This window comes from Dermochelys coriacea, chromosome 6 (genome assembly GCF_009764565.3).
Source record: "Dermochelys coriacea isolate rDerCor1 chromosome 6, rDerCor1.pri.v4, whole genome shotgun sequence".
NCBI classification, from domain to species: Eukaryota; Metazoa; Chordata; order Testudines; family Dermochelyidae; genus Dermochelys; species Dermochelys coriacea.
In genome coordinates, this window is record NC_050073.1 from 112,475,248 (window position 1) to 112,498,710 (window position 23,463).

At 37.9% G+C, this 23,463-nt stretch overlaps 1 protein-coding gene across 2 annotated transcripts in view; it reads right to left on the bottom strand.

The window, feature by feature from the left end:
* Positions 1-1,139: 1,139 nt before the first annotated feature.
* JAG2 (jagged canonical Notch ligand 2) overlaps positions 1,140-23,463 on the bottom strand; it is a 93,203-nt gene continuing 70,879 nt past the window's right edge. For both annotated transcript variants that reach the window (XM_038406810.2, XM_043517765.1), the window contains 14 exons: positions 20,290-20,440; positions 19,566-19,730; positions 18,784-18,897; positions 16,631-16,744; positions 16,051-16,164; positions 14,950-15,066; positions 13,818-13,845; positions 12,457-12,542; positions 9,770-9,883; positions 9,478-9,593; positions 6,782-7,030; positions 6,164-6,295; positions 4,916-5,072; positions 1,140-1,738 (listed from right to left, as the gene is read on the bottom strand). In XM_038406810.2, coding sequence (XP_038262738.1) covers positions 1,263-1,738; positions 4,916-5,072; positions 6,164-6,295; positions 6,782-7,030; positions 9,478-9,593; positions 9,770-9,883; positions 12,457-12,542; positions 13,818-13,845; positions 14,950-15,066; positions 16,051-16,164; positions 16,631-16,744; positions 18,784-18,897; positions 19,566-19,730; positions 20,290-20,440 — 2,133 coding nt within the window. In that variant the 3' untranslated portion in view covers positions 1,140-1,262. The remainder of the gene's footprint in view (positions 1,739-4,915; positions 5,073-6,163; positions 6,296-6,781; positions 7,031-9,477; positions 9,594-9,769; positions 9,884-12,456; positions 12,543-13,817; positions 13,846-14,949; positions 15,067-16,050; positions 16,165-16,630; positions 16,745-18,783; positions 18,898-19,565; positions 19,731-20,289; positions 20,441-23,463) is intronic.

Here is a 23,463-nt window from a genome sequence, read left to right on the forward strand (position 1 = left end):
CCATTACGAACAACCATTTCTCTTGAGGTACTCCATCTTCTGACTTTGCCAACCTTTTTCTTAGAGCAATAGATGAATAAGCACAACAGAAACAAGAATGAGGAAAATATTGTTCCCTTCATTAGGCCTGTATTTAAATGCAAAAAATATGTAATACCACATGTAATTAACATTCACAAAAGAAAAATGCCTTGCTATGTTATACTGTACAGTATATGCACCCTCTAGTGTTCTTGAGATGGGAAGAACTTGGGTAAAATAAACGTTTCTGGACCTATTTACACGTAAAATGGTTGTGTTCCAACGTAAATACAAATGACCAACAGATTCCTAACATTGATTGTATTAACTAACATCTTATCTGGACATAATACAAAAAAAGTTTTATAAACTGCCATAAAACCTCCCTTTTGGCAACATAAATTAAAAGGAATGACGTAAAAAAAGACCAAAATATTTTAAGTTATTAAATCAAATATACAGAGTGATTCATTTAATATATACATATTTACAAAAAAAGCATTTTCACAATTACAAAATAAACCATGTCAGTTCTCGCAATTTAACTATATCGGTATGGCAGTCTTTGACAGTTGCTATAGAAAAAGTTTAATCTCAAGGCACTTGTCACATGCTTCAATACTGCAATTCTAAAGTAATTAAAACAAAAATAAAAAGGCCACTTTTAAACCACAGTTGAAAGATCTCTATAATTTTTGTTCGTTACAAAGTGTGTAAGGCAAATTTGAAAAAAAAAAAACTTACAGAAGCTACTAACGTAACAAGTGCAGTGAGCTGCCATTAATAGAGATTTGAAGTCAAGAAACAGTTTAAGTTCACACAATTTCCTCAACCAGGAGGTTTTAAAGCCACCATTAAATTAGAGCAAGTAATAAAAAGAAATACATTCTGTAAACAGTGTACAGTCTCTTGTAATAAACTTTACACATATATTGAAAATACAACCTCTCTCCTCTGCCATACAGCGAGTGTATTACAAGTAAACTTTACAAAAATAGCAACTATCAAAGATTACTTCTTTTTTCATCTGACAGTCATTGAATAATTTATACAAGACTAAAGAAACAAAATAAATTTTTTTAAATTTTATTGTTTTTTATTTATTATTATTTTTTTATGCAAAATAAAGAAACTATGAACATTTGACTCCAGATATTTTAGTCCTTGATGCAAAGTGGAGATGTCAATTTCCCCCTCCCCATTAAAGTGTAGGCACAGTACGCCTATGTTCTGAATACAGGTTAGCCTCTACCACCTTCAAAGTTTGATGCATTCACATTTTTTACAGATCTGTTGTCCATTTTGTTTATATGATGGGATTTCTTTACTGGACTGCTCTCCGACGTGTCAGATGCCTTTGCTGACAAAGGCATTGAGAGTTTGTTTGTGAGAAATTTGTCCATTTCTACGACTTCTCTTTCCTCCTCCTCCTCCTCCTCTTCCTCATATTCTACATACTCCTCCACTGCATCACAAGTTCTTTTTCGAGGAGATATAAAATTTTTGCATTCGTAACGAATGTCTTTGTTACTGTAAGGTTTGTCTATAGGATTTCTTATGGGATTTAAAGGTGCCCATTGGTTATTGGTACTCTCCTCTCTAGGTGGACGATTTCTCTCTCGCTCTTTTCTTCTCTTTCGAGTCCACCACACACAGATGATTATACAAGTCAGCCACACAATACTAAAAACTACACAAAGTATTGGAACCAGATAATCTAGGGGACAAACCAAAACAGAAAGCCTGGTTATTGAAACTAGTTAGACAATGCTGAGCATCTGCAATAAGAACTATCCATACATATGCTGTAGGTACATCCTCTCAGAATCGTTTTGGAAAGGATGGAATTGCCACAAAATATTAAATTAATTTTCTGCTTGAAACTCTAGTCCTTTTGACTGGCAAAAATGGTTCCTGAGAAATATGATGGCAGAAAATCAGATTTCTGTTCTACTGGACATTGCTACATGAGTATATACCAGTGGTATGAAACTATTAGAACTACATTGATTAGTTGATATCTGGATTGACTTTCTTCCAGTTACCTTTCAGGAAGTAAAGTTGCATATGAACTATGTATTCATGGTTTCTCTTTATTGCATGGTCTTTATGTGATCTTATGTACTACTGATGATACAACTATTTTCTAGTAAGTGTAGCTATCCAAATACTTCTGCATATAGATAAAGCACTCTCTGTATACCCTCATTTGAGTTAATGGAAACTCTATTCCTTTCAAATGTGTCATATGTTTGTTTTTTTTTAAACTTACTTCGTTTAATACCCTGAACCCTGATCATGTAAATTTAAAAATATTACATCAAGCACTCTTAGAAGTAAAACAAGCAGAAAAAAAGTACAAGTTAGTTATTGACATTTGCTGTGACTGCATTCTGTCAGTGCAAACATATTACTCTTTTTGCATATCACACTACAAGGTAACAGTCAATCAAAGTAGCAGTTTTTCCTCATTCCCTTTCTCCTCTCCCTTCCCAGCAAGTCCCAGTGAGTGCTTCCACAGCTACACGAATACAGAAATATGGCCGATAACAGGCTATTTTCCCTGCAAATTATGTTTTTAAAATCAACCTCAGAGATCATTTGCTTTGGAAATGAATTTTTGCTAGCTACTTTTACATCCAGTGTTTTCTGTTTATTTTTCCAAAGTCAGGAAGGGAAGCAGTATTAGAGGCAAATATAGAAGAGGAAGTTTCAAGAGAATTCAAAAGATGGGATACTTTGTGCTTTTCTTTGAGACCTGGGGTATTGCTAGGGAATGATCAAGAAAGATTCTAGTCATATCCTATGGCCAGCCAACACTGTGCAGTCAGACTGCGTAGCAGGAATACCATGCAGTTGCCTTAGATAAATTTAAGATCAGGAAGAATTAAGTCAACGGCCTATGGGTGAGCATTCTCCAGGATAACTTATATTGCCATGGTACCTAGCTACACCAAGATCTGGAGCACACTTCCTTCTCAAACAAATGCCAAAGAGATAGATTTGCATATTTGTCCTGACTTTTCCAAGAAAGAAAAAAATTTGTTCATAAGTTTTTTTGGACAAGCTATTTTCTTATATAGAAGCCTCAGTTTCAGTTTATTGTGAATGAGGTAGACGATGAGGAGGGTTTGCGAATCTGCCCTGCATATCAGATCAAATGCAGCTTAGCCATCAAGACCAGAGGGTTGAGTCAACTTGGAATGCAGAGGGTCCAAATTATATTTCATCCATTTGGAGAACGACAGACTTCTACAGAGTTTTACTTCTTTTCCCTCTGTGCCAGAGGAACTAAGTCATCACTGCTGTGCTGTCAAATTCAGTTAGATGGTGGCTGAAGGCAGAATACTTCAAGGAGAGAAGGGCCATTCCCACCAACTTCACTGCCAAGAGGATATTAAGCTTGCATTCTCATGGTAACCAGACTTTCTCCCTCCACCAGACCAATGTGGAGTCACCACTTAAGTAGGTTTGTGCCAATGGTCAAAACAAGAGTTCTTGGAAGGAGTCCCCATTCAGGTAGGTGACTCTGTCCCATCACCAACCATGGGATGGTCTGTGCTTAGATCTCAAAGTATGAGAGGTAGATGAAGTGTTTAGCTCAGAATCTCCTATCTCAAAAAGATGTTCCTTATCCTGTATACACCTTACGATTCAGATAGCCATGGGACAGAGATATTGGCCTTCAGAGGCAGTTGAGAGTGAAGAATGGGATACTGTTGCCAAGTTACTTTAAAAGTAGGCCAGCCAAAGACCATGAACAGAAATATTTAATCTGTAGATTCCATGTGTGTTCTTAGGAAGAGATGGAGCAATCAGGAGCCAAGCACACTGCACCAACCATTTTAAGGATGGGAGGGAGTATTTGATGAGCCTCCTATAGTAAGACTGGCTTCATCCTCTAGAGAAGTGGGAGACTAAGTAATCCCATTCCTTAATAATGGCTCTCCTGGTGGCAGGAGATTTGACAGCCTGGGCTGAGAGTCTGGATCCAATTCTATCTCCTCTAGAGAATTCCTGTCCAAGAAAGATGAAGATTTTTTTTTTGCCTCAGAGGACTTGGGGAATGTGAGGAAAAATGTGTCAAATTTCTTGAAGGATGAAACATATCCCCTTCCCCACCCCAACAGTAAAAGCAAGGAGGCCTTTGCTTTTATGACTGACCAAGACTGTTGGTAGGAGGACTCCTTGGATGAGATCTTGGAGAAGTTAGGAAGAGACTGGGTAAATCTCCTGTCACCATAAGGCTCCCATTCTGGGATTCCTGGTTAGAGAAAAAAAGAATCCACTAGGGATTTTCCACAACTGCTTTCTGTATGTCTTTTGTGCTGGGAGGGACTGCTGGTGTGCGACACCTAGCGTATAGATGTTCTGCACCTGCTCTGGCCTCACATACGCTTAGGGCTGTATTGTCAAGTGAAGGCTCCATTCAGGTGTGCCATATCCCTAGAGGCAGAGAACCATGATACAAACCAAATGGATATGGAGAGCAATGAATGATTATATCAGGCCAGATGTTAGGAAGCAATGAGTATCTAACTCCTATGGAAGTGACTAGGCATTGAGGATGCTCAGCACCCTGCAAGGCTGCTCATACCAGGACCTTTTCTGATCCTGGAATAGAGACATAGAAAGTTATACTACATGTTCCACTGGTGTCCTTTTCCCTGTTTTGTTATCTAGAACAAGCTGGGGAGAGGGGGGTGGGAATTCACTATGCCATTAAAATGACATTTGTTATGAGGCAGGAAACTGGGATCCTACTATTAAAAAAAAAGCAGAGAGGATGTCAAAACAGCTTCATGATTGACTGCTACTGCCCTCCTGGCAGGACAGGGGAAGATTTAAGTAGCATCAGAGCACTGAGTATAACACTAATGTATCTTCAACTTACCGGATGATGAATGCCCAACAACTATGGTCTCTACTTTGACTTCAGTAACTGCCAGCATAACAGTGCTATTTTGCCGTTTGGTGATTGCATTTACTATTGTATTAGCAGCGTTCTGTATTAGACTGTTATCTTGCTCATCTTGGTGTGGGATAAAAGACTAAGAGGGAAAAAATGGCAAAAATCATTTTTATAATTCTAGATCTGTACTTCTTTATATCAATGATTAATCTTAATTTAAAATTAGTCGTACAAATTGATAGTTACACTGAAAGCAGTTTAGAACATCCTAATTTACTATTTCCACAGGGTGGCTGGTTCAGTTTGAAGTAGTATGCAAATATTAAGACAATATTATTCTCTAAATCTGTCACATGGCAGAAAAACACTGTCCCTTGCTATATGTCAAGTAGAGGCAGCAGACCTCTACATTGCTTATACCACGGAGCCAAACTTAGTCCTAGTGTAAAGGGTTTCAAGATATTATCTTGGTATGAGCTTGCACTAGTGACCTAATCCATTATATTTAAACTGTGCAGGTCCCCCTGCTTGGATCATAGCTCAGCATGCTCTTTACTGGAGCTGGTAAGCAAAGATAGTCTGAGCTAGGCTGTCTGTCTGATACCACACCGTCCGGCTGGATGTACTGTCCTACTACCTAAAAGCAATTTACAAAAAAGATCCTGCCCAAAACTCCCTTACAAGGAGCCAAATAGTTCAGCAGGATTTGAGTCAACCACTTAGCTGACTCATATCCCTGACAGATCTCTCCCATCCCCATCTCCCTCCACTAATGTTTTCAGTGTTTCCTCTGAGCATCCTGGAAGCTGAAGTTCTCTTTACCCATAGTAAATGTACAGCAGTCATGAAAATTTCTTTACTCAGCAGATGTCCCACCAATAACCTTTTTCCCCTCAAGGTCAGCTCAGTGTCTCTGCTGAAATTGTTAATAATCATACCAGATGATTGTTTTTGTGATTTGGGCCACTGTACACTAGTAATTGTATTGAACTTATTTCAAATAGACAACTTCAAACAATGTGATGGCAATTTTCTGCCACCGTGAGAACAAAAATTTTTCAATACAGATCCAACAGGTAATAAACAATTCTAGTCAAAATTATAGTCAAACTTAATACAGATACTGGTACCTGTGTTGGATGTAAGTGTGTTTCATTTACTCTTCCCAGGTTCAATCTAACTAGACAAACAATTTTCATGTTTAGTTCGGGAGAACAGTCTAGTACTTACAATAGCAACTTCCACGGCATTCTCTGTGGAGTATGCTAGATCACACAATACTATCAAAGTCCTGTCCCTAGAAACAGTCCGAGTGGCTGGTAAATATCGAATTTCAGAGCAAATGTTTTCAATTGTAGTGCCCTATTAGAAGTAAGATAAATCATATTTTAGTGCAAGTTAAAAATTGTATTTAAAAAGACCACTGGTGCATACAGCTTTAACAATTTATTTTACGTAGTTATATGAATTCTGGCAAAAACAAGCGTGAGACAAATTCTCTGGTCTGCTCTAGAAATATCTGGACCAAACCAGAGCAGTTTGAACAGCATATACTGGTAAATACTTACCCAGTTTTGTATATATGTTAAAGGAGAAATATTAAAATAAGCCTTATGTAGCCCTGTAAATTACAGTGGGTTTTTTTATTTTTGCACTGTGGCTGAATGACAACATATTGGAGCAAAGTTCTCATAGTACAGCTACAGACATATGATAAAAAGAAGTTTTGTAAACAGAGGAAAGTAAAAGACATTGATAAAAAGCATGTTTTATATGCACCTACAGAGGGTATACACGAGAATCCAGTGTTTTTATGCTATTGGGCAAGTGTAACAATTTTGTTCTTACCTGAGGTACCTTGTCTCTGTTAAAAATTAAAGTAATTCTGGCACAATTATTGTCTAAATATCCAGAACTAGGCAGACACTTGATATTGACAGGTAGAGGCTCCGATGTGCTGCATTCTCCCCAGTTGGTGCAAGGAGGTTGAAAACATTTGATATACATTATTTCTTGGCATTCTTGACCAATGGGACACCAATTGTTTGCATGATCCTGATGTTTTTGTAATAAACATGGTTTACTCCCACACCACACCTAGAAATTAAAAGGAGATGAAAAATTCAGTTAATTCTCATTGATTCGCTATAATAGTGCATTATAACTAGAATTTACAGTAATTACCAGTAATCCACAGAAAATGGTAATGATCAAACTCGACTTTTATTCTTACTGAAAACAGACACTTATTTCTACATGTCATATGCTGTAGTTTTAACTACTGTAGCTCTCTTTAATAGTGCATTTCAGATTTAGGTACTCATGATAAAAGCTTGGCCACATTTTCCTAGTGTGACAATGATGATCAGCCCATCACCACCACAGTCTTACAAGACTTTTCATACAAAGCACTTAAAGATGCTAAGTATCATTATCCACATTTTAGGGAAAATTAGGCAGGGAGGCCCAAGGTCATCCAGCACACTAGTGGCAGAGCTGCAATTATTTGTATTATCATATTTCCTAGGACAAGAACCCCATTGTGCTCGGCACTGTACAAACACAGAACAAGGGAGAGAGAGTCCAGAGAGCTTACAAACGAACAGATGGAAACAGAACATAAAGAGACGGAAGTGGAAGGAAACAGTGAGACATTTTTGGTCAGCGTGCTGAGCCTACTGCCCAGCACACCAGCAGCCTTTGTGGTGTCGCATCTTTTCTGTGATGGCTACAAAGAGCTTGAAGGAGGAATTTGAAGGATGATAATAGTTAGTCCTGCAGATATTTTGCGGGTCTCCTAATAAGCTTAGGATCACAGGATCATAGAATATTAGGGTTGGAAGAGACCTCAGGAGGTCATCTAGTCCTACCCCCTGCTTGAGCTTGAGGAGTGCTCTATCCACTAGGCCAGGGGTTCTCAACCTTTGTCCTTTTAAACCTCCCCTCCTGCAACATGCTATAAAAATTCCATGGACCACCCATGCCACAACAACTGTTTTCCAGTAGATTAAAAGCCAGGGCTGGCATTAGGGGGTTAACAAGCAGAGCAATTGCCCAGAGCCCTGCGAAGCAAAGTTGCTCAGGCTCCAGCTTCGGATGAAGGGTTCAGGCTCGGCCTTGAACAGTGGGGCTCAGGATTCTGCTTTCAGCCCAGGGGCCCCAGAGTGTCTAATGCTGGCCCTGCTCTCCGATTTATTTTGGAAGACCTCCTGAAACCTGTCCATGGCCCCTCCAGACCCCTCACTGAGAGCCACTGCATTGGGGCATGTTACCTCTTCCTGATAACATCTCAGTCAGTCTTAACTTTGGGGTGGGAAGAGACACTCAGGTGAATAAGCACCATGCTACCTCACTAACACACTTCATTCCTCCTTCCTAGGAATGTGTATTATAGGCACACTGTTACTGGGTGGTATAGATCACCTCAAGTACAGCTACATTTTAACCGTATACACCTGTCAATGGTGAAGCCTAATGTTATACAGATTCTTCTCCTAGGAGCACATATGGTGCCCTTGGAAGTCTAGACTGGATAATAAGGACATAGACAGTGTTGTAGCTATGTCAGTCCCAAGACAGAGGTAATATCTTTCACTGGACCAACTTCTACTAAGAGAGACATGCTTTTGAGCTTACACAGAGCTCTTCTTCGGGTAAAAAAGATATTACCTCACCCGCCTTGTGTCTCTGGATATTAATGGAATAAAATATACTTCCTTATGTATGAAAGAGCCACAAAAACAAGCTGTTTATTTACGGTGATAAATTCCATTTATAGTGCACCTTTGATCATCTCACTCGCCCTATACCCACTAGTCTTCACTAGGACTACTAGCTTCTTGGTGGCTCATTTTGATAATCATCATGTTTTAAAAACAGATCAGATCTCAAATTCACATTATAGCTATCTGAAAATGATCTAGAAAATCATAGTTATAATTGCTTTGCCCTTGAGGCACGTGTAGCTGGACAAAGAATATAAAGGCAGCTAGCTTTACTACTGGACCAATCTGCAAAGTGGTTAGAAATCTAAAAAAAATCTAAAAACAAAAGCTTGGTATTTTTTCCTACAAATTTTGTAGGAGTCTATTCTGTGGTGTAGTATTACAGATATTATTGGCGCTCATCTGAAATTATCTGTATAACTCACAAGCAGCAAACATTGGTACTATTTTTCATAAGCTCTCCAGCTGAAAAGCCAGTGTGTGTTAGCACTATGAGTCCAACTGTGCAGTCCTGAACACAAGCACTGTATTCTAGTGATAGTTTGAAAGCAGCTCAGAAGTTTGGAATGTTCGATATAGCAAAGAAGAGATGAATTAGTGGGCAGATGCACTCAAATTGAATTTATCATGCATCTTTACCACTATTACCTTGCCCAATAGGATACATATATTATAGCATATAATAGGGGTGATGTACATGGGGAAAGAATACAGAAGAAAGGGGACTGAAGACTAATAACTTGCACATGAAGAAATCCAGGTACAGATATGCAGCTAAAAAGAGTATTTCAGAAGAATATTTATAGGTCTCATCACTACCTTGGTGCAGTCAAAATGTCCATCCAAACAGTGGCAGTTGTTGCATTCTTCATCCCATCTGCTACCATGAGGAAATGACATTCCTTTAAGCCAGCAAGATTTTCCAAAACCAATCACTTAAAAAAAATTAAAGTACAATTAGTCTTTTAAAGCACTGAATTGAAAACTAATTAATTTGATCCATCTACAAGAGAAAATAGCATACACAATAAAAAACTTAGTTTTGAAATATTCAGTTGGTTCCTGAGTTAATTTTCTCATAGTTTTAAATTATAAAAAAGAGGAAAGTTACCCTCTTGGCATCTCGGGCCAACTCTTCCAGGAGGACAGGTGCACCTGTATCCATTTATTTCATCTATGCAAGTGGCACCATATGCACAAGGTGAGGACTGGCATTCATCAATGTCTAAACAAAATCAACAAGTAAAATAGTCAGTGGCAAAGATTCAGCATGTTTCATTATATGCCTAATTACAAGCAATCAAAAAGGATAAGATCTGCCATCCATAGCAAAACAGTCCTTACAAGTGAGGGTCTGTGCAAGAGATAGTTTGACTTTTGTGCTACATGCAACAGCTGCTTAGCCTCAGCAGTTTGAACCTTCTTAAAATGTATGCCCATTAATGTAGGCATCTGAATTCAAGCACTAAGTAGTAAATTGGCTTGGCTGTGTTTAAAACAAATAGACTTTGTTAGTATAATCTGGCCCATCAAATGATGAAATGTAACATTTATGAGTCTAGTCTCTTCCCCGTACACCCATGTAACTTCCGTTAATGTCAACAGGAGGGGAAAACAGATCGAGTTAATAGTTTAACAAAAAATGAAGCTAATTATCTTACTTTAAAAAGATTAAGAATCTCTCTCGCAATCGGAGCAAGAATTTTTGAAAAGAAACTCATACGCTTGGCCATAAAAATCCACCCCCTTTTTTTTTTTTTTTTTTTTTTAAAAGGGCAAGGAATCAAATGCATATGTAGATGCACAGGGAAGTGCATTTTTTGTAACACTAAGGAAATTAAACAGATGTCATTTACACAACACATCCTTTAACATCAGAGTATACACAGATACTTAAAGTTGCAAATCCATGAAAACTGAGGGCAGGTCTACACTATAGGTTAAGTCAATCTAATTTAGATCAGTCAGGGGTTTGAACCCCCTCCCTCCCCAAGCGATGGAAGTTGTGTGCTGTTCATACCGGCGCTTTGTCGGTGGGAGAGCATCTCCCACCGACATAGCTGATGTTTCTCACAGAGGTGGAGTAATCATGCCGATAGGAGAGTGCTCTCCCGTCAGCAGAGCGCGTCTGCATCAGATGCGCTACAACAGCGCAGCTGCATCGGTGTAGCTGTGCTGCTGTAGCATAGACTTGCCCTGCGTGTTTTCCTTTCCAATAGCCGTCTTCTCAGCATTTCTCCCTTTCCCAAATCAAACATTTTAAACTCATAAATCAAATTTCTTCCCAAGATTCACCATCATTATATAAGTGAGTGTGGTTTTTAAGTTGTGGTTTGTAACTGGAAGTGAAAGTGGTATGGAACAGCAACATGACAGTTATCAGCAGAGCTAATGGAAAATGACAAGTGATAGTGGAAGTACATGTAGTTCTCCTGGTCTCTGATGCCCTCCTGGAGGGTTAAGGGAGTGGTTTACCATTCTGTGCTAGATTCTTAGCAAAATCCTAGAGTTGGCTGGGGTTTTAGGAGAATACAATAGTACCTACACCAAGCAAGTAGAGCATGTTACCACTCCTTGTTCCTTTCAGAAGGAAGTCTATCATTTCACCATATACATGTTGATCAGCATTCACTTATCAGTACCACCACTGTCAACCTAAAGATTGATTTATGGTTCAATTCTCTCATTTACTACATAGTAAATAAGGAAGACTTCAAATCAGGAATCCTGTAACAGATACAGCTGTAACAATGCTTATAGCTTTATCCCCCACCCCATAACTAGGCCACAAGAGTCTGCTTCAGCCTGTGAGCTAATGGACCTGCTCATGCATTTAGGTACACGTCTCAGGTTCAATATCTGCAGAAAAATCCAACCAAGCATCGTTATAAGTGGGTGACAGTTGCCAAGGTAACACCAGGCTCATCACTTGACACCCCCTGTTGGGTCATCTAGGAGAGATCAAACCCAGGAACTCTGGGCCTAAAAGGCATGAATCTCTATTGCTTGAGCTGAAGGATCAGGTGCACAGGCACAGAGGCAGTCTATATGTGGTCTTGCCACGAAGGGGGAGAAAGAGCCACACTATTAGTGTGGGCTACACAGTATTAAAGATTTCGGGTTTTTATTTAAAATAAACTACGAAGTTAATGTTTCAATGCAAGGCTCACGTTCATTCGATCTTCTATTTCTCCACCTCACAAAACGCAGTTAGTTTTTACCGTTCTCGTGGTCATTATTGAAAGATAGCACTAAACAGTCCTTAAGATAAGCTTGCAAATGTGGTGCTACATGTTCCATGTGTTACTCTTTATGTGACTATACTCTGCCCTGATCTTTCTGTTTCAGATAGATATGAAATTTCCAGCCCATTATGTCAGCACTAAGAATCCAGAGTGAGAAACAATAAGTTATCACTGCGAAGAAGGCATTCGTTATGGTTTAAGCATAAAAATATGTAAAGTGTTCTCTCTCACTACAAAGCTAATGGCAGGAAAGAAAATGCCAAAAAACAAAACACCTACATAAAATCCAGCAATAGATCTTTTGAGTACAATTTAAGCCAAGTATTTTAGTTGCATTTATCAAATGAATAAAGGGATTCTGTCCCAGACAAACAGAGCCCATTATTTACAAGGCGAGGATCAGTGTCCATGAATAATTCAGTTAGCTTCTGCTTCATTATTTGGGGTATAGCTGACCTAAGCTTAATGCATGAAATGTCAAAGGGTCAAGATAACAAAGATTTTGGGTCTTGAAGGCATGACCTCTCAGTCCTTCAGCCATACAGGTACTTACTAATTCTGCAGTCAGGACCAGCAAACCCGGGAGCACATTCACATCGAAACCAATTCACACCATCTACACAGATGCCTCCATTGTAACTGTAAAAATAATAAACCTATCATTACAGTGAATGCTCTCAGGGTAGATTCACAAGCCTAAAGATAAGCAAAAACCCTAGTTCTTTCACATAACAGTCTGTTCAAATGCAAATTTCTAATGCCCCTATTCATGGTATTTTCTCACTGTTCAACAATATGGAATTAAAAAATCCTTCCGAATTCATAATACGAGTCTATTTAATAAGCCATATGCATTGTTTTGTTGGTCTCTGATTAAATCTATGTTAATTAAGTCTTCTGCTGCTGTTTAAAGGGATGATCTGTTCCTAGTAAGAGAAAGGATATCTGGGATATTGTTAGATGAGTTATTAAGCAATATAATTTATCTAATAAAACAACATTATACAAACTGTGGGAAAAAAGTATAATTAGGAACATTTATAAAGATATGAACACAGCTCAGGAAAAAAATGCAATGGCTGTGCACAAGATGTAAAATAGAAATTGAAGGTTTTTCCCCCAGATTGTTTGGAAGTGTACAAAATGCAGAGGTTGGATCAGAAAATGAAAACTTGCAAGATCTACTGGATGTTTGCTTAACCCAGAAGTCTGCATTTTAAAAAATTAGATTTTATATAAAAACAGAAAATTATGGGAGTAGCATTGTTAGTAGCAAAATGTGTTAAGACAATGGACAAAGGAATCTGTATTTGCAGTGTCAGAAGAGAGACTGTATGAATATCCCGCTACTTATCAAATTTCACTAAGACATTTTAGAAGATTCAGAACCAATATTTGATCTTAAATGGGATACAATTTCTTGTATATATTATAGTAAGAGCTAAGCAAATAACTGTCAATGAATAATATGGGTGAACTAAAATGTGTTATGGTTACATTCTTCTTTCAGGGAGTATCTTCACATTTTTCTTTCAAACTTGATAGCAAATATTTTAATTTTGATCTTAGTTGTGATTCACTACATAAAATGCTATTCTATTTTTTGACTGGATGAGCTTTCAAAAGTACTTCTGGCATGAATACTAACACAAAAGACTTTGAAATTAATTCTTATAAATATTTTCACCCAGTGAACTCTAAATTGCTCCATTGTTGCAGAAAGCAAAAACAAAAGAGGGAGCACAAATAAAGCATATTTTGTTAAAAGTGAGCAAGAATGTTTAGAATGTTCTCTTTATAAGCCCAGGTATACTTACGTTTAGAGTGCAATTTTGATTCAGTGAAGGAGTAACATAACAATATGTTCAAGTGCTATGAAAGTAAAAGAATGAACAGAAGGTTTGTAGTACTTACCATGGATGGGGGTTGCAGTCATTGGTATCTATAATAGAAGAGTAAATGAACTATATGAATTTTAATGTATGTAGCATGCCAATCATCATCATCTGTAAAACTAAATCTATACTAAAAACTAAAAACCTAAAGAAACAAGTATAGTAAACCAAAAGAATTTTCATCTGCAATCAAGAAATTGTAATCTGGTAACAATATACTAACTACAAAAAGGGTTGTTTTCAGGTGAAACTCCATAAGGTAACAGTAAAATGGTTTAATATTAGCTTTTACATACAATACAAGTGACAACCGCTAAAGATTGTATCTAGCCATTTAATTCAGTGACCTTTGAACTCGTCTCAGTTGGATAGATCACAACTTCAGAGATTAAAGTGCTGTGGGATAGCAGCTAAACTCAGGAACAGACAGCAAGACTATATTGACAATTACAATGATATTGGCTATTGCTAATTAAACCAGCCTCTACAGTTTCTTAAAGGAGCACTACTCCTTTGACCTTTCATATGCATGTATGCAATTTACGCCGTTATTTTTTAAACTTTATTGTATTTATTTTACAAAACCTTGCAATTATAAACAAATTCAGAGTTTTTAGGGTTAACACCACCAATATAGTCAACTTTGAATAATCTAATAAAGGCATAATTTCAGAGTTGATTTAAGGTGAAAATGTAGTTCAGATGCAATGGTTTCTTCATATGTCTTGAGGCAGCAGAAACATAAGTTTTGCCCCACCTAAACAAATCATCCTGTTGGTATGTCACTAAAATAGTGAAATGTTATACTAAAGGAAAATAAAAGCCAGCCATTTTAGCATTCTTAACAGGATATATAGTTCAGTCTGCTTTTCCACCTGCTACTAGTTTTAGAGACATACTCAGAGAAAAAAAAATCTTTGTAAAATTTTGGGAATAAACTTTCAACTTTTCATTTCTCCATAGGAAATTAAACGTTTATGTTGGCAAAAATTAGGGGCAAAACAAACAAGCTCTCAGTTCATTAGACAAGCTTTGTCCCCTCTAGCTACCTCCCACCCTGAATGATTCATATATGTTGGAACCTGAACATTAAACAGCTTTGTACCAGACACTCCTAGTATCTTAGTGGAAAAAAAAAAGTGAAGTCTTACTCTGTGTGCATGTACGTCCTTCCCATCCTTCTTTACAGATGCAAGAAAAAGAATCGCCACTGCCAACACAGGTTCCCCCATTCATGCAAGGGTTAGGAATACAGCTGCTGTTTTTAGCTTTGATTTAAACAAACAAAACAATTATGTAAAAAACAGTATCAAAATCTAGATTTCAAACTTCAATCCCCATTTCAGTTGGTTCATAGGAATTGCCATACTGGATCAGACTCAAGGTCCTATCTGGCCAGTACCAGACAATACAGGGGAAGGTTTGGGAACCTAGAAGTAGGTAGATATTATAGAATATTATATCTCCTGTCTTTGTCTGATCCTGATCCTTATTAGTCAGAGATTGCCTTAAGCATGAGGTTTAATAGACCTTTCAAATTTGTTATAAACTATAACTCTGGGTATTCTTGTTATCCACATAAGTGTCCAATCCAAAAGTCTTGCTAGTTTCTTGGCTTCATATTCTTCCTGTGTCAACATCTCAGGACACAGTGTGGTAAATATGAATGCGAAGCTATGATTTAAAATTCTATAACCTAGTTAAACATGAGTATTGTATATATGAAATAGAACCAGAGCCAAGTGGAATGACAAACTGTGCTGTCATCTAATTTTTCATCTCACATTTCTAGTGGAAGTTTAGTATTCATGAAAAAAAACAAACAGTTCTTTAGAAATGGAGAGGGACGTCTTCCATTTGTTCACATAACAGGTACCAAAAAAGACAAAAACCCAGCCCCAGCCAACACAGCAATGCAAGCTTCCCCACATTGCTCCCAATGAACTTCTACCATGCTTCTCCATGCCCACTCCTTTTCTTGGAAGCCTTATTAGATAGGAGTCATGGTGCTAATTGTAATGCATATATTTTATTATATGAACATTCTACTGAATACTGGATAGAAGTGACAAAATTCCTGTTCAGGGTCTACATGAAATGAAAGGTATCAAAAATTTATGGTCATTGGCCACTAGGTTGGACTTGAACTAGCCTCTCCCAATTACCACATATTTGAGAGCTATCTAGAATCCTCTCTGCCTCAACCCATTTTGGGCTGTACCACACATCAATGAGTAAAGTTAAAAGCTTACCAATGTTGCAAGTGCTCCCTTTCCACTCTGAAGGACATGAACATCTAAAAGTGTTTCCATCATCATAACATGTTCCTCCATTGCTACAAGTATTGGCATCACACTGATATTCACCTAGGAGCCACAACAAAACAAGAACTAAGCAGCACATCAAGAGTGAATGGAAGTTAACCAAGATATTAACATTTTCTGTGACAGACATTGCAGAGTATGTTTGGATGTAGTTTGATTTCTAATTTTTAGAACAAACTTAATATTTCAATGTAATGCCATTAAGAAAGTGCACCGTTCCATTTGCTCTGCTATTATAATGAAATCAAGCAAATGGCAGTTATTGTCTTTCCTTCACTGTTAATTCAACAGCCTAATATGTTGACAGGAGTTTTTGCTTCTTTGAGCCTTTTAAAACAAACCACCACCACTGTTTTGGACTGGGAAGGAGATGAATATGGACTTGATTCCTCCACAGGTGCTGTCTCAAATCCATTTGAGAAAACTGGTAGTTTCCCCTCCACCCCCTATGGGAGAAAGAATACAAGTATGTGCACAAAAGATGAATATGAACAAAGTAAACACTTACGTGAATGGCAAGTTTTGCCTTTCCAACCATTTTTACATTCACAATAGAAGTCATTCACCAAATCAATACATCGGCCTCCATTGTGACATGGATTAGGGGAACAGTCGTTAAAATCTATTAAAAAAATTCAAAATGCTCAATAAAATGCAGTAGACTAGGATAGAGGAGTTTCTTTTAAAAAAATTAGATATATTGTCTTTTGTAAAGAAATAAAATGTCTCCAGACAGAGACAAGAACTGGTCAGAAGTGCAAAGAAAGCTTCAGACCTTGGCACAAAAACAATGGCAAAAAGACGACATGAGAATCCAGAGTTTAATACTGAAAACCATGAATTAAAAGAAGCCTTAGATGTTTACATTTTCTTTTAAGAATATTTCAGATTCAAAACTATTTTTGGGAAAGGTACTATACTGACCAATCTGGAGACCGAGCTTTTACTATCCATAGAACAGGTACTGCACTGGCACCATTAGAGCAAGCTTCCTCACACAAGGCTTGATCCAAAGCCCATTGGAATCAATGGGAAGATTCCCACAGACTTCATGGGGCTCTGGATCAGGCCCATACTGCCCCACCAATGGGCCTCAACCCAGACCTAGAGGGACCGCCTCTAAGTGGTGTTCAGTATTTGTTAAATTTAAATAATTGGCCCCTCTGATAAATTTTTTGGATGAGATATAAAATCATCAACTGACACCATCAATACTACCTGGGAGTTTTAGGACAGGAAGAGAATAATGCTTTTTTCTGTTGAACTGGGGCAAATTTTTGTAGGCAGAGCAATTATCTAAGATGGAATTTAGCCAAAACACCACATTAAACATCTCTTGCAAAAGGACCAAAGGGTTAAAGGCCCTTGTTTCACATCTCATCTGAAAAATGGCACCTGAAATAGCCATGTAAAACCCTAAAACCAAGATTTAGAAATGCTTTTCTAATTCAGAGGGAAGAGAGATCTCCTTTGCAGTAATCCATCCAAATACTGATAAAATATTACCTTCTTTGCATTCATCAGTCCAAGTTGATAGGAACATAGGCCCTACTCATTCAAGAGGGGAAGTTTTTCCCCACATGGAAAAAGATCCAGATAGTACATTCTAAAGTCTAGTTTATATTTAAGTTAGTTCTTTCATTCCAAACTCAAATTACATCGTTATGGTTATGCTTTAAAATATGAGAACTCCTGCTCCAAGAAATATTTAATCTACAGTAATAGATGACTCAGTGGGTTCTCATTAGTGGGGTGGATGGCATACCTCTGAAGCAGAAGTCCTTGGAAAAAAAAGCTACTCTGGGGCAGTTACCCAGGATACTCCAGTACATCAATTACACATAACTAGCCTAGACAGCCTCTGGCTGGCATATTTTCGTTTTTACTCTAATAGTACTTCTGGAGGTATCACTAGAAGTATTTATAATCCTATCTTAGAGTTTAATTGAAGACAACACGAACATCTCTGCGATGCAGACTGTTTGAGCTATTCCATTCTTCCAACCTCTAGCACTTAAGATTTAGTTGTGGTCCAAATCTGGGCATTAATCTAGATTTCCATCAATACCAACATAAAAGACTGATTCATATCACACGTTTGTTGGGTTTTTAGTACATCTGGACTATCAGATTGCTTTTGGTATGGTGACAACTGTGTAGCAAGAATTTCTAAGGACCAGCATATGATTTCCTCTAACTATTTTGAAAACATATCAGAGGGGTAGCCATGTTAGTCTGGATCTTTAAAAGTGTCTAAGAGTCCCATGGCACCTTATAGACTAACAGACATGTTGGAGCATAAGCTTTCGTGGGTGAATACCCACTTTGTCGGATGCATGTAGTGGAAATTTCCGGAGGCAGAAATCTACAAGTCTCTGCTGCCTTACTTTGAAAACGTTAGTTAACAGGATGAAAAGTAATAATTACTGAAAGCTTTTATCAAAAAGCACACTATTGCAAAATCAGGTTACATTCACATTTAAAGAACTAATCCCCTTAGAAGCTGCATTCTTAAAGCTTCTTAAACAGTCATTTGGCAAGTGGAATAGGAAATGCCATGGTTCTATAGAATGGTCCAAGAAACTCAATTCCACCATTCTTAACTGCAGACTAAATGCCTCAAAAATGTTATCAAAGCTAGAAATTTTTAGTTGTACCCACTTGTGTCACACAATTCTCCTTCCCAGCCACTTAAGCAGAAACACCTAAATGAATCTACTTCATCAATGCAAGTCCCGCCATTCTTGCAAGGTTTTCCAAGACAGTCATTGATATCTAAAGAGAAAGTCAACACAGGGTTATAATTGGGACTATTTTAATCAGTGAATTAAATGCAGAAGACAGTTTCAGATTCGTGTTAAACATTTTTAGAGAGCTAGGTCCTGCAGAGGGTGTGCCAGATTGACAGCTCTGGAACTTATGTGCTCCATTCGTCCATGTACAATGGGTGCACACGCATACACACTTGTTTTCAAAAACTAATCATATTCTAACCATATTCTCACCATTGATACTGGGAATTTCCTTCCATCTGGCATTCTCTAAGTCACTGTACCAAAAGTGTGTGTGCATGGCAGGCTCTCTTACACTGCCTCACCAATATGCCTCAAAACCTGCTCCAAGAAAGTTCAAACTCTACATCTAATGAATCCATAGCTTCCTGTGAAGGGATTGCCCATGAGGGTGCCAGTTGTAATGAAGACACCCATTCCCTAAAATCTGTATTAAAACCACAACTTGTTTTTACAGAGAAAACTGAAATAGTATCATAATGACTAAGTCATTACCAAGATGACCCGGCTTTGAACAAGTGACCTAGAAGCGAAGCACTAACATTAATTGTCCATTTTTAAAAGAAAATTTCAAAGCAACGTTCCTTTAATGATTGAAAAAAATCTCTAAGCCTTCAAGCTCTTTAAAAAGATAGACAGACTTCCACTTACTTTCATGGCAGTACGTTCCAGTAAAACCCCTCTCACAGGCACAAGTAAAATTCCCTCCTGGCTGACTAATGCACCGTCCATGAGGCCCGCAAACATTAGATGAAATGAAACGGATACCTTCCTGTGTAGCATTTGTGAATACTTCTATAGTACAGCTGTCTATTACTAAGAATAAAAAGGTAAATCAGTTACTCTTAACACCATTAGCTATATATAGAAAAGATTGTGCCAACCAAGAACTGTGGCTTTTTTAATCTTAATCTTAGAGTAGTAAACACATTGTTCATATCTTATTGGAAGACATTTTATGCACATTCTAAGATTATAACGTTAAGTGAAAGTTATCTTGCATTACCCTGCAAGTAATACACAAGATTACAAGCATATTTCCCATTCCCCCAGCCATCATGTACTTGACATGGTCTAACTTCTGCTGGTGACAGAAACTTCTGAGCCACACACAACTCTTCTACAGCTCTGTGTGGCTTGAAAGCTTGTCTCTTTCACCAACAGAAGCTGGCCCAATAAAAGATATTATCTCACCAACCTCGTTCTCTCTAATAACCTGGGACTGACATGGCTACAGCTACACTGCAGACGTAGTTTAACTACAGCACTTCGATAAAAGACCCTACTCCCTGCCACCCTATAATCCTCTGCATTTTTCTCCCATTGTGTTCTACATGACTGCCCAAGTAATGAATTCCTGGGGGACAGCACGTACCTTTGCAAGAACTGTTCTTGCAGTGGTCCTTGAGGTGAGAACAATTCTTTCCATCGTAGTCATCAGAGCAAGCACAATAATAATCTCCTCCTAGATCATAGCATTTAGCCCCATTCTGGCAAGGGTTAGGTTCACAGAAATCAACATCCATCTGTAATGTAGAGCATCAGCTATCAGGAACTATTTCCCAGAGCAGTAAGCAGCATTATCAATGTTGCTAGAGACACTGATGAAGTTACTTTTATCAGGAAATTAATATTAAACACAATGTTTATAAATTGTCTCTATTGCATGCCATTCTAGAGCTTGGATACAGGCTGCAAGTCCACTGCAAAATAGTTCTGTTACTACTATAAAGGATCACTTTGAAGATTCAACAAGGCCTTTGTAATAGTTTAGTTTTGTCAGCAAGCTGGGTGTGGGGAAAAAAAGAGGGTAAGAAATGATGCATAAATAAAATACAAAATTTAAACTCAAGAAATGTCATATTGTGATCTCTACCCTTTACTATTTCTCTGTGTATGCCCTCTAATACTATAACTGAATTGGACACTGGTGCATCTGTATAGTTTTCATACAATCCACTCATGCTTGCAATTATTTGGCACAATACTTCCAGAGCATTAAAAATTCCCATAGAGCTACTTAATTCTCCTGCCACCTCCATTGATAGCAAACAGGCTTTTCATTACTAACTCCATGAATGTGCATATGTAAGAAAGGTGGTTTAAAAGATCTCTTAAATCCTGTGTTACTACTATTAGGATGAAAATGCCAAAACTTAGACAAAAAACCTCACAGCATGTAAACCTTTACACAGACACATCCTTTTAAGGAAGTGACTCATCTTAATATACAGTCTTCTTGTGTCTGCTACATTTGCTTAAAACAGTACCTCATACCATGGCACCTTTCCTACCAACTGCTATTCTTAAGAGCCTGTTTTACTTTAGGAAAAGCTTTAAGTACTATCCTGTTTTAGTGATCTCCTGAGAAAAAAAAGGGAGGAGATTTTATTAGCTTCACTGCAGAATTTTCATTATTTGCCTTTAATTCTGACAACTTTATGGACAGTCTTAAATTGTAGCCAAAAAAAAAGTAAACCAAAAAATATAAATATATAGTAAACCAAAAATATAGATGTGCTTCAATTCAATGCAGCATGTGCAACTGAAATATTGGCGTTTTCAGCAAGCTATTTCGCTCTTTTAGAGTTTCATGCAGACTACAAAAAGCATTTAGATTCTGAGAACAAGATCTGAGAATATCTTTCTATCAGAAGTTTCCATTTGTTTCCTTCCATTAGAGTAAATTTCCCTTTCTCAATTCAAGTTCAGTAGCTCTACTTTAGCATCTGGAATCAGCAGCAGAGATTTCCTGCAACACTCATGGCAGCCAGCCAACTCCCTCTATTATTCATCAGGTTTGATAAACTTATACACTGTACTAGAAACCACCCAAAAAGGAAGAGCATTCAAATGATCAGACCCATGTAGAAATAGCATCTAAGCTGTGAGTTAATGGATCAGTTTAAGAACTGGTCCATGGCTATTACTGGCAACTCATTTTTTAAATTTTAAATAAAAAACAGGGTATTGGTATTGTAAAGTAGTTGCATTTCAAACAGAGGAATTAGTTTGCAATATTTTATTAAACTGAACAGAGATCCTCAGCGAAAAAACCTGGCACAACCCCATCCCTAAATTCTAATCTACTCTCACTGGTGGATGTTGCTGTGCTACAGTTTTATCAATGCTTGTGTGACTGCTCAGATATTCACATGACTGAAAATAAAAACTAGACACTAGATGTTAAGGGGAAAAAATTCTAGGTTTTGTTTAGAAAGGGTTGAGTGCCCTCCCCACAAAAACAGATCTTCAGCCTCATGAGCTGTTTTAATTCTTACTCATGCTTTTGTATGCAAGTTCTAAACCCTGCAGCAAGCAACATTTCCACACACTTCTGGTGCGATATCAGGTTTAAGATCCAGATTCTGCACTCTACTCAGGAGTGGTGAGGCCTCAGCTGGAGTAGTGTTCAATTCTGGGTGCCACACCTTAGAAAAGATGTGGACAAATCAGAGTCCAGAGGAGAGCAACGAAAATGATAAAAGGCTTAGAAAACCTGACCTATGAGGAAAGTTTTTATTTTATTTATTTATTTATTTTTAAAGTGGGCATGTTTAGTCTTGAGAAAAGACGACTGAGGTGGGGACCTGATAAGTCTTCAAATACGTTAAGGGCTGTTATAAGAAGAGGATGGTGATCAATTATTCTCCATATTCACTGAAGGTAAGACAAGTAGTAAGGGACTTAATCGGAATCGGGAGATCTAGGTTAGATAGTAGAAAAACTTTCTAACTAGAAGTATAGTTAAACTCTGGAATAGGGCTCCAAGGAATGTTGTGGAACCCCTAGGATTGGTGCTTTTTAAAAACGTGCTGGACAAACACCTGTCAGGGACGATCAAGGTTTACTTGGTCCTGTCTCAGCATAGGGAGCTGGACTTTGACCTCCAGCTCTACATTTCTAGGATTCTATGAAATCAATTTTTATTTATGCTCAAATAAATTTGTTAGTCTCTAAGGTGCCACAAGTACTCCTGTTCTTTTTGCAGCTACAGACTAACAAGGCTGCTACTCTGAAACCTATAAAACACACTTACCCACGTGCTTATTTTTAAGCACATAAATAGTCCCAGTGAAGTCAAAGGGACTACTCACAAGTAAGTTTAAGAACAGGCATAAGTGTTCGCAGGATCAGGCCTAAATACATGTTTGAGTATATCAAAAGAGCAGAGGTCTTCAAAAAGAAATTCAGAGCAAAATCGTTCAGAAATTCTGAATCTTAAAACACTAAGGATACGTCTTCACTACCTGCTGGATTGGCGGATAGCGACTGATTGGTCCCTGAATTGACGCCTGTACTCCACCTTGGCAGGAGGAGTAAGTGGAGCTGACAGGGGAGCCGCTGTGGCTGACTCACCAGCGTGAGGACGGCCAGGTAAGTCGAACTAAGAGAGATACTTTGACTTCAGCTATGCTATTAGCGTACCTGAAGTTGCGTATTTTAGTTTGGACCCCCCGCCCCTGGCGAAGCCCAGGCCTTAGAGAGATTCACTAATATATATGCTTACAATGCTTTACAGTTACACGCATTAGGCTGTAGCTTTAAA